This window comes from Kryptolebias marmoratus, linkage group LG3, assembly GCF_001649575.2.
Source record: "Kryptolebias marmoratus isolate JLee-2015 linkage group LG3, ASM164957v2, whole genome shotgun sequence".
Classification (NCBI taxonomy): domain Eukaryota; kingdom Metazoa; phylum Chordata; class Actinopteri; order Cyprinodontiformes; family Rivulidae; genus Kryptolebias; species Kryptolebias marmoratus.
This window is the reverse complement of record NC_051432.1, coordinates 5,289,890-5,301,311: the sequence shown is the minus strand read 5'-3', so window position 1 is coordinate 5,301,311 and position 11,422 is coordinate 5,289,890. Positions and strand designations below refer to the sequence as shown.

General features: G+C 40.9%; 1 protein-coding gene across 1 annotated transcript; it reads left to right on the top strand.

The window, feature by feature from the left end:
- Window positions 1-1,437: 1,437 nt before the first annotated feature.
- Window positions 1,438-11,348, top strand: zgc:158803 (LUC7 domain-containing protein). The gene is made up of 10 exons (XM_017430424.3): window positions 1,438-2,088; window positions 2,584-2,678; window positions 4,189-4,287; window positions 4,668-4,778; window positions 4,950-5,093; window positions 6,877-7,053; window positions 7,231-7,391; window positions 7,478-7,507; window positions 8,905-9,060; window positions 10,556-11,348. The coding sequence occupies exons 1-10, from the start codon at window positions 2,028-2,030 to the stop codon at window positions 10,791-10,793; spliced, it is 1,272 nt and encodes a 423-aa protein (XP_017285913.1). The 5' UTR covers window positions 1,438-2,027; the 3' UTR covers window positions 10,794-11,348.
- Window positions 11,349-11,422: the final 74 nt, after the last annotated feature.

The window sequence follows — 11,422 nt, the reverse complement described above, 5'->3', positions numbered from 1 at the left end:
CCTTCAGGTTAATCTAAAGCGTGTTATGTTTATGCAAATTCTGAAATGTAGAATTATCTTATCCTAATTCTGAGGCTGCAGGTTGGAGCCAAGGTTGCGTCAGGAAGGGTGTCCATCGTAAAACAATTGCCAAATCATTTGTGCAAGTTTGCTTGCTGTGGCGACCCTGCAAGAAAGGAGCAGCTGAAACACCTACAACAGCAACAACATTATTAACTTGTCTTAGTCTCATGCCTCCCTGTGTTGCTCCTGTGATGAACTGGTGACTTGTCTCCCACTGCTGAGATAGGCCTAAACACCCCTGCAACCCCAAATAGGACAAAATGGATACAAAAAATGAATGGATAAATGTTTACCTCCCAGCAAAGTTTCTAGTATTGAACAGGCTTTGTTAGTCTGCTGGAAAGGACTGGAGTTTATTGTTTAAATATATATGTCATAACTTGCATGGAAACCCAAATGACACAAGTTTTTATTTATTTATTTGGGTGTTTAGCTTAAATCCAAGGTTAGGTTTGACTTATGTTAGAAGTTTAAAGCCTGAGCATATAATTTGTGCCGTGTTCTTATACCCATTTAGTTTACACACCACTGATCTTAACCACAAAAACGTTACAGAAAATAGTAGACAGCCACTGTCCAACACAGTACAGAGACTAAAGCGGTGGTTTTGAACACTATACACATAATACCTTTTTGCTTTTTAGCCTTTTTCATAAATTATACTTACACTGAAATATCATCTCATGTGCTTTATATTTAGTGTGACTAAAAGGAGAAAGCCATGGAGTAACAAAATAAATAGGACAATAGAGATTTAGCTGAAACTGGTAAACACCTTGTGGGGACTTGATCAGCCTCAACTTACTTTACAAAAGTGTCCACAGGTTTGACTGCATTAAAGGCACTCATTGTAAAATATGGAATCAAGCATAGAAAGGTTATCCTGATCCTGATGCTGGAGTTTGAAAATGTTTACTCCAGTAGTTTTCCCAGCTATATTAATTCTGAAATGCAGGTACACACTCAATGTAAACAAATCACTTGTCTGCATATTTTACCCAACAGTACTGAGCCTAAAAATGCATCAATGCATCAAAATTGTCAGACTTTTTCAATCATGGATGTCGCCATTATTGACCTATTTTCAGTCACTTCCTGTTTCCGCAGGTAAACAAACGCAGCCATTCACATATTCACACAGTAACCATCAATATGTTTAAAAGTGCAGTTTTGTTTCTCACATTAGGGTTGTTTTATTTTTGTCTTCATTACACTGAAGAGTGCCTAAAAGGTCTGTGTGATATTTATTAGTTTGTTTACAGTATCTGTTTCAAACCAAAACACGCAGAAACTTGTGAACGGAGCACAAAGCCCCCCCCAAAAAAACAACAAAACCCAAACCGGGGAAATCATCGTGACAGCCCGACAGCAGGCCTCACGTCAAGTGAGCGCGTGAGGCTGACTGACTGCTGCACTTCCTCGACCGCCGAAGAAGAAGCACTGAGCGCGCGCGCTTTGCGGGTGGCGCTCACAAAGAGGAACTGGGAAGGCGGAAGAAGAAGAAGAGAGCGGAGAGGACGTTGAATAAACTTGGTAACTCCTAGCTGGCTGGGCTCCGTCGGACTCTGTGCTAACAGCGGAGAGCGGCCCGCGCCTTCGGCCACGTTTAGCCCCGCTGATGAAACGCCCCGACTCCGCTCGGCCACCACTGCTGCCCCAGCTCTCCTCACGAGCTCGCTGACTCGTGGAGTCCCAGCAGTTTTTTTATTTTTTTAACAGACGCCGCACTTGTCCCAGCCGTCCCGAAGCAGCTCGCGTTAGACAAAGTTACGCTCAACTCCAGCGAAAGTGCCGTGGTATCCACTAAATTGAGGAAACGTTGTCTTTTTTGAAGGACCCGGGACTTATTTTTTTTGTCCCCCTCACCCCACCTCCTCCTCTCCCCTCTCCCGGGGGGGAAAGTTGCCCGTGTTGGAGAATTTACCGGAGAGGCCTGACTGCGAGTGTGCGAGGAGGGAGCAAACATGTCGGCCCAGGCACAGATGCGAGCGATGCTGGACCAGCTGATGGGGACGGGGAGAGACGGTGAGCCCGGCTGGTTGTGTTTGTAGCCAGTGACCCATACGGCATCATTACGGGGGCTCTGCTGCGGCTCGGGTTAGCCAACGAGCTAACTTGTGTGGCAGTCGGTGACAGCGAGGCTAGCTAACATGTCATGAGGACGGCTAGCTGCTCGCTTACCTGTTGTGTTTCACTTTTGCCAAGATAGTTACGACGTGACCACTAACTTTACAACAGAGTAAACCTCGCGGAGTGCACTTTCATTCGCAGGTCCTTGTTTTACTTCAATGCGTTTGCACTTTAAATCTGATTGTGCCCAACTAGCAGCTAACTTCAGGCGTTCCTGTTCAGAAACATGCAAGCAGCTGAGGTTGCATGAATGAAATGACTGGCTGTGTTACTCCCACACAAATAAGTGGTTCCAGGACGATGTGAGCCTGGCTTTTCAACACAGAAGTTAAAAAACCAAATAAAAACCGTAAAGCCTGTGTCTTTACTCTGTTTTCCCCTCTTTTACAGGAGACACCATGCGGCAGAGGATCAAATTCTCAGATGATAGAGTCTGTAAAAGCCACCTCTTGGATTCATGTCCTCATGACATCCTGTCTGGCACTGTAAGTCTTTTCTAAATACGTTCAGTTTCAGACAAAGGAAATGAAACGCAAAGTTGTTCTGACTAGTTTAGGGTCTAATGTACGCATGATATTAACACATGAGTGTCAGATAATATCTTACAACTTAATATAAAGCAGAAATGCTCCTCTTTGGTTCAAAGACAGAAAGCTGCTGCACTGCTCAGTTTTATCTTTATTGAACACAAAAATGAAGTATGAAACCTTGGTGTATTAATCAGAATCCCTTCATTATCATTGTGATGTGTGCATAAAGTTATTATTTGTGCAATCTTAAAAGAATAAAAACTAATAAATGAAACGAGTGATTAAAAATGATGAAAGATGCAATGAAATAGCCAGTGACCCTAAATTTTAGGTCATATTATTCCTATTACTAAATTGACTGCAGAGTCAATTTTTTTTAATATCTTGAATATAAAGCATTAGAAGTCAATGATAAGATAAACACTACTCATTAGAGAACCCCTTGCAAGAAAATAAGAACATTTTCAGCTGCAGACTCACTGAATTTTGAGTGTTTTCGACCACAAAAGACCAGCGAGCCATGCAGCCGCGTTTACAGCAGCCAGTTTTTGAAAGTCACAGCCCAGTCGCAGCCTAGTGAGATGTAGGCGTAAAGCTCGACCATCTAAAACAACTCTAACATATTTTCTAGCTGCTCAAACGAACTCGATGCTGTGGATTTTTACACCTATCTATCAGATAGCTACACCGACTGGTTACGCTTAACAGAGTCTGCCTTGAAAGGCAACATTTGACACGGACTGCGTCCCTTCAGGGCCAGCCTTCAGTGTAAGTAACTCTGGGGTGGTGGAAAGATTTTTAAAATGGCATTCGTAGTTTTGAGAATCAAAACTGCAGTGAACCGCAATGCAGTTTTCAGTTTTGAGTTCTAGATGATGGAAATTTGCTCATAAATGGGCCTTGGTTTGAGTTGCCGATTCTTCCTGATTCTCAAAACTGAAATCGCTGCACGCTGCAGGTAAGACAATGACTTCTCATTTAAACTCTATACAACCCAACTTCAGAAAAGAGTTTGTTCTCAATCATCAAATAAAACACAATAAAAGTTTATTTAACACCTAGCTGCTCTGCAACTTTTAATGCTACTGATATACATGGCATTATAAATTACTTTCATTTCCTCAAAAAATGATTTGTGGTAATTTTATTGTAAATTAAACCTGACATGGTGAAATTAGTTTGGCATCACTTATGGTGTCTTTGATTGGTACAAACAGAAATGTCTAAAATACTTATCGTTTTATTTTATAAGTAAGTTTGAAACAATTTTAAAAGGAACCACAAATCCCTATTTTCTATTACACTTCATGTTCTAAAAGGCAGAGGAGAATCAAAAAGAGTAGCTTTGCACTGTTAGTGCAGCTTGAAGGTTTGGTCATCATTTTTATATTTCCTTGTTTGTTATCAGATCAATAAATCAGCAGTGAATTGATGTGAATCATTTTGTCGTTTTTCTTTTCTTTAGAGAATGGACCTGGGAGAGTGTGCTAAAGTCCATGATTTGGCTCTTAGAGCAGATTACGAGATTGCCTCGAAGGAGCGAGAATACTTCTTTGAACTTGATGTCAGTTTTACACACACATTCACACTTTTCTGATGGTGTAATCCATTAATCAATGACACAGACATGTATTATTTCTTGTGTTTCCTCTGATTCTCTCACATCTTATCAAATACCTCCTCTGACTGTCCTGTAAAGAAGTTTTAGAGCTCATTCTCAGTTGTTACAACTTGTTATTTTGTTTTTAGTTTCAGGCTACTATTTACTGTAAACATGTTTTTTTTTTAAGACATTGTTCTTATTATTAGCAATTATTTTTAATTGACTGCTACCCAAATTGCTAATATTTAACATAGTGTCATGGACACAGCCTGTGCATTTAAATAACACGAAACCTAAAACTAAAATAATGTTAATGAATGACATGCCATGTTTTCTGTCAGGCTGCTGAACACCTTCAGTCTTTCATCGCTGACTGCGACCGCAGAACTGAGCTGGCTAAGAAGCGACTCGCTGAGACGCAGGATGAGATCAGCGCTGAAGTGGCCGCGAAGGTAAGAAACACTCTGTTGTAGGTGGTAAGAACATTGACAGGTTTTTATAAGTAATGTGTTTTGTATTGCAAAACATGTATATATATTCTTCTGAGAAAAGTAATATTTCACATGGGACTGTGCATCTATTGCTTCTCAAACGTTTGCCTCTGTTTCACCTGCTGTGAAAAGGCAGAGCGAGTTCACGAGCTGAACGAAGAGATCGGCAAACTGCTGGCCAAGGCAGAGCAGCTGGGGGGCGAAGGGAACGTAGATGAAGCACAGCAGTTGCTGGAGAAGGTGGAGAAAACCCGGGTCTTGAAGAAGGAAGCAGAGGTTAGTAATGGATTAAGACTTCTCACCACGGAAGGGCAGGGGATAATGTTTTTGCCCGTGTCTCTGTGTGTGCGCGCCTGCCTGTCTGTTAGCAAAATATTAATTGAATACGGTAACTGGAAGTAATTTTACAAGACTTGCAGAAGGTAGCGATTGGATGTACATCTACTGCTGATGAGTTGTTGGAATCAACTGCTACAGCCATCTGACCTTAATAAATACACACACCTGTCTATAATCCAGTCATCTTTAGAGATATTGACCTAAATGCTGATGTGGTAGTAGCTGAGACTGATCCCCAGTACTTATTCTGAGCTCTTACAGAACTCGTGTAAACTTTTGCCGTCAACTATTTGGAATCAACACTGTCTGATAACAGGATAACTCATGAACCACTGGACAGATTTTAATGAAACTTTCAGGAAATAATCATAGGATGTACCTCTAGAACTGATTAACCAACCCTATTCAAGATGGCCGCCACAGCAAACTGACCTGAGAAAACACAAAGGTGGCTGTAACTCAGTCAGTTTTACAGCTGCTGTGCTAAAGTTTGGTGTGGTTGTCGCTGGCAGACTTTCACAACACGCGCTCCAAGCGTTACTCATTGTGCACGATCTCTGCTTAGAACTTTAGCATTAACGTTTGGAGTCAACTCTGTTAGCTAAATATCTCATGAACCACTGATGTTCCACTGATTAACATTTGGGTTCAACCCAGTTCAAGCTGATCACAGCTAATCAAGATTAGCAAACAGTAAAATGGCTCTAACTCAGTCATTTTTACAGATAATGAGCTAATATTTGATGTGGTAGTATCTGAGAGTCATTCACAACACAGACTCTTTAAGTGTGACACCTGGCAGCATCCCATGAACTTGCACATAACAATGTTTCCGAGGTTTGACCAACTGTGGGATGATCTTAGCGTAAAACTCTAGCATGAAAGGCAGAGGGTGATATGCTGTCCTTCAAGGAATACTAGGCCCTTAATTAGGCCCGAACAACGACAGCGCTGCGAAGGCCTATTGGATTTTTATGTATGTTTTTGTGTTAATAACAAAACAATGTTATTTCAGAGACGGTGACAGTTTAGGTTGCCAGCACAATACTGTCCAAACCAGTGGTTCTCAGCTGGTCCGGCTTTGGATCCCACCGTCTCCCCCTTAATGAAAAGACACGACCCAAGTCAAAGAAAAATTTCTGTTTCTTAATTTTTTTTAAAAATGTAAAGGTGGTGCAGCTCAAACCTGAGTTAGTAGAATAGAATATCACAATAAAACACACACACACGATATACCCAATTGGCCAGCAAGTGGCAAAGCTAAAGAGAAAAATATTCTCTTTTGTGCTTAATTAGCTGCATTTTAATTGAAACCAAAACTCTTCACTTCAGTAATTTCAGTCTTTTTTTTTAACAGACCCAAGTCCTTTCACACACACACACACGTGAAACCTAAACTCCTGAAAGTCATTTCAGAAATGCTCAAAATGTGTAGCTTTCAGTCAGAATGTTGATTTATTTTATTTTACCCAGACAAAGTACCACGACCCACCAGTTACAGATCACTGGTTTCAACTTGGTTTTAGTGTTTTTTTGTTTTGTTTTGTTGTTTTTTTTAATCACATATAGCTTAAATATCTCAATTAACAAAACGGGTCCAAAGGTTTGATAGAAAATTTCTGAGGAACAATTTTATTTTCTGTTTGAGGTTGAACTTCATGCAAGAGTGGCCGTTGCAGTGTTTGCCTGCTCCCTAAAGCAAAATGTTTTGTTCTTGCAGGATGTCTACAGAAACTCTATGCCGGCCTCCAGCTTCCAGCAACAAAAACTGCGAGTGTGTGAGGTGTGCTCAGCCTACTTGGGTCTCCACGACAACGATCGGCGCCTGGCTGACCACTTCGGGGGCAAACTTCACCTTGGTTTTATTGAAATCCGTGAAAAGCTTGAAAAGCTCAGGGTAAGGGTTCAATTGAAGAGCTTTTTTTAAAAAAATCACTGAAGTTACTAAAACTTTTATCAGGATGAACCAAAGATTGTTTAAATTCAGTAGAAATTGCATTTGTGCGTGTCAGTGTGTTCATTTTGAGTTCGCTCCCCTGAAGTTTTTTGTCCTGCTAATTTGATTGTTATTCAGAAAGCTGTCGTAGAGAAACAGGAGCGAATGCGCATGAGAAGGCGAGAGGAGCGGGAACGAGAGGATGAAAGGGAGCGACAGTGGGAAATGGAGCGAGAGCGAGAAAGGGAGCGGGAACGACAGCGGGAGTGGGAGAGAGAACGAGAACGGGAGAGGAGGAGGTACGAAGCCGAAGATGCTGAGAAGGTTTCTGCTCATCATGAAACACAATATGATTTATTTATTTGTGTTTTTTTTAATGTTGCAGGTCCAGATCTAGAAGTGCAGAGCGGTACAGGTATGCCTACCCTGCCCGGATCGCTTCATAAGTCTGTTTATGGCTGTGTCAGATTTCACAAGCTACAAAGTTACAATTGCTTTACAACAATGGGATTTAGCTGATCTATTTTCATACCTCATGAAAGAAAGAATATCCACCTTCATTTTAGGGAAAAGGAGTAGCGTCACAGAGAAAACACAAACCTGACCTGGTTACATTTGCTTTGTATTTAAAATGTCATTTTGTTGACTAGTAAGTGCCCTTTATATTGCATTAACCAGTTGGTGGTGTTCACATTTTCTATCATCATTTTACATCCACTGAATACACATCAGTAAAATAAACAGACCATGATGAAGTCAGCAGTCGATGCTAACAGCTGCTGCTCCATTAGGATTTTCTCATTTGTTTAAAACGCAGTAATCTCTCAGACATCGGTTCACCGCCTGTTCAGCAGCAGGACTTGATGAGTTTTTAGTAAAATATGTACGGAAACAATGTTTGAAACTAGCCGTTAGTTGCGCACAGTAAATGTGAAAACAAACATTGTAAATGACAACATTAAAAGTAAACTCACATTGTAATAAAAGTACAACACTTTGTTTTAAACTAGTTACACACTTGTTCAGAGTCTTTGACTCAAAACTCGTTTGCAGAAAGTTGTTTTTCTCACATATTTCATGTTTCTTGGTACTGTTACTTGAAAAGGGTGTAGTTAGAGCTGCGGTCTGTGCTCGTATAAAAGGAAACGATAAAACCAACTAATAGATGTAATGGTTACACACTGATGAAACAATTTTTGTCAGTGAACTGAATGTTAATCACAACATGTCCTCATCTTAAAAACCACCACATAACACTGTCCTCTATCTCAGATTTGTGCATGTTTCTTTGCACATCCCTTGTTTTCCCATTCTCTTAAAGTATTAACAGCAAAAAAACTTGCACATTTAAAATGAACATTAAAACTAGGTTTTTCACAGTAGTACACATAAAATTAATTAAAAAAATAAATAAAATGAAAATAGGGGAAAACCAGTACATGAAGAGCAGAAGAAATAATGAGCAGTCTCAGCTGTATAGGCTCGTGTCCATCAGTGGGTACAGATTTTTATTAAAAACAATAAAATCAGTTCAGTTTTGTTGCTGTTGGCAAACTGAGGAGCTCGAAACAAAAAGGAAGACTGTCCAAATGAAGTTCTGTCCCTGGTTTAGTCTTATTACCTCCCTTTGTTGCAGCTGCTGTTCTGTTGGCTCTAAAAACAATTTATTACCTCTGATACAACACAATTAACACATTTAAGTCCATTTTAGAAAAGACAAGTAAAGAAAAATAAGATTAAAATAATATCCTTGTGTTTTACACTGGTTCTACTTCATAATTTCCTTCACCGAAATGTTTTTTTATCCTCCAGGGATGAGGGCAGTTCGTCGTCCCATCGTTCCAGACGTCCCCACTCCTCTCGTTCCAGAGAAGAAGGCCCTGACCGGGACAGGGAGCGGGAGAGGAAACATCGACACAAAGACAGACATCGTTCACGCTCCCACTCTCACAGGCACAAAAAGAAAAGGTGTGGATGTTATTCATCAGTGGCGCTCGTTTTAGGCTTCGCTAGCTTGGTCATTTCATCACTTCCTGTCTTAAACAAATTTAAATTTAGATGTTATGAAAACTAACTTCTCTGATTCTCTTACAAAAACATGTTGCTACACTTTAAAAGCTTCTCTTTTAAATGAATATTCTTATTTATTGTTTGAGTAAAGGGAGATTATAATATGACGAGATAAGGTCAAAAAATATCTTTGGTATTGGTACTTTTTTGACAGGATGGTGAAATGTGAAAAACCTCTTAATACATCTTTGTAAATGTAGAATTTAAGTTTATTCAGTGCATCTAAAAAGTGATCTTTATTCCAAAATAAATTAGATTATTTTTTTCCATTCTTCACATAATACCCCCATAATGACAAAGTGAAAAACGTTTGTTTGAAATCTTAGCTAATTTATTAAAAATATAACATGTCCTTCAGTGTTCACATCCTTTTCCGTGACAATCAGGATTGATCTCAGGACGGATCATGTTTCATGTGTTTCTGTAGCTCGATTGGAGTTGACGGGAGGTAAATTCAGTCGATTGGACACGATTAAAAAGGCGCACAGCGTCTGTGTAAGCTCTCGTAGCTGACAGAGCACGTCAGAGCCCAAACCAAGCCATGAAGTCCAGAGATCTATCTGTAGACCCCTGAGATGAGATCAACCAAGCCATGAAGTCCAGAGATCTATCTGTAGACCCCTGAGATGAGATCGTATCGAGACACACATGTGGGGAAGGGCCCAGAAAGGTTTCTGCGGCATCGAAGGTCCCAGTGAGCACAGTAGTCCACTTTATCTGTAAATGAACGTTTGGAACCACCAGGACTCCTCCTAGAGCTGGAAGGCTGTGTTATAGATCATAACTATGACCACGGTTGTAAACAATGTTGTCTAAAACTCATTTCGATGTCAAACGGCTAAAAGACTGATTTAATTTGCATACTTTACTGCTGATTTCAGCTGTATGTATGCAGCACGTTGGGCAGTGTTGACAAACTGGTTCTAAGTTAGGTTCTGGCAAGGAACTAGCGTTGGACTTGCTTGGATTGAAAAGGGTGTTTTCAAATTGTACATTGTTTGGTTCTCATCCAAATCAGAGTAAAACTTCAACAGTGTAAAAACAACTCTTAATATTAGCCTTAAAAGATGTATAATCCACAAACAATGAATCACAGGAGGTAAATCTTTATAAGTTTCATCTAGTTTGACATCTGATATGTCTCCTTTGTTCATGACAGTGGTGTTAAAACCAAAACGGGGAAAATAATCCCCCTAAGGTATATGCTGAATGTAAAGTGAGAGCGCCTCGGTTACTCGGATGAAGTTTGTGGAGCTGTTGGGTCTAGAAAGCAAAAAATGTCCACAGCCTTTACCCTACACGAGCAACTTTCTGTCCAGCCGGAGCAAGCTAAACGTGAAGGCGTGGTGTCCTGGAGCGCTCCAACTCTTTTGTTTTGTCGCCCCTCCTTCAGATCCTCCAGAGACAGATCATCCCACACCCGCGACAAAGAGCCCTCGCCGCCCCAGGAGAGGTGGAAGGAGCGCGCGGCGGAGGGATGGCGAGACAACAAGGCGGAGTGCGGCGACTGGGAGGACAAGGAGCGGTCCGTCTCTCCGGACGTGGCCCCGAGCAGGGAACGGGAGAGGTCCCTGTCGTACGAGCGAGACAGGCGCTCCAGCTCCGAGGAGCGGGAGTCCGGGGAGATATGAACACGCCGGCGAGCTTGATTTGAATATGTTAAGTAAAAAGGAGCATGAGAACAGTGCTGGTGCGAGTGCATTTGTTTGTCGACCTTAAGCATGTTCAAATCAGGACATGTACATATGGATGGTGGGGATCAAGGAGGCGCCACTTTGAATTTCATCTGTATCAGCCCGACCTGCAGTTGTTCAAAGAGAGTCAGCAGATTGCAGCCCAAATTTCATTCTAATTTTATTTCTGTTACATGACGTGTTTTATTTTTATTTTATTTTTCCTCATCAGTTGGATGTCATTATAGAGTTTTTTTGCTGCCTACAGTCTTATTAGGAGAATTTGATGCACTTCCTTTAAGATGGAGTGACGACTGTGTTGAGAATAAGCTCAGTCCTCCTGAAATAAGTCGTCAGAATATTTTTCCTCTTTGGTGAATGATTATTTACACACTCGTGCTGATAACTGTGATGCTGGTTGGACTTACTGTGGGAGTTTTGGGGGAGGGAGAGAGAGGGGTCTACTTTGCAGTGCCGCCTCAGTGTGAATAAAACATTTAGCTTCTGTTTAAACGAGTCTGATGCTGATTTCTTTAGCCTTTCTTTACAGCTTGAATGAAAACATTTTATTTTGACGTCCTGTCACA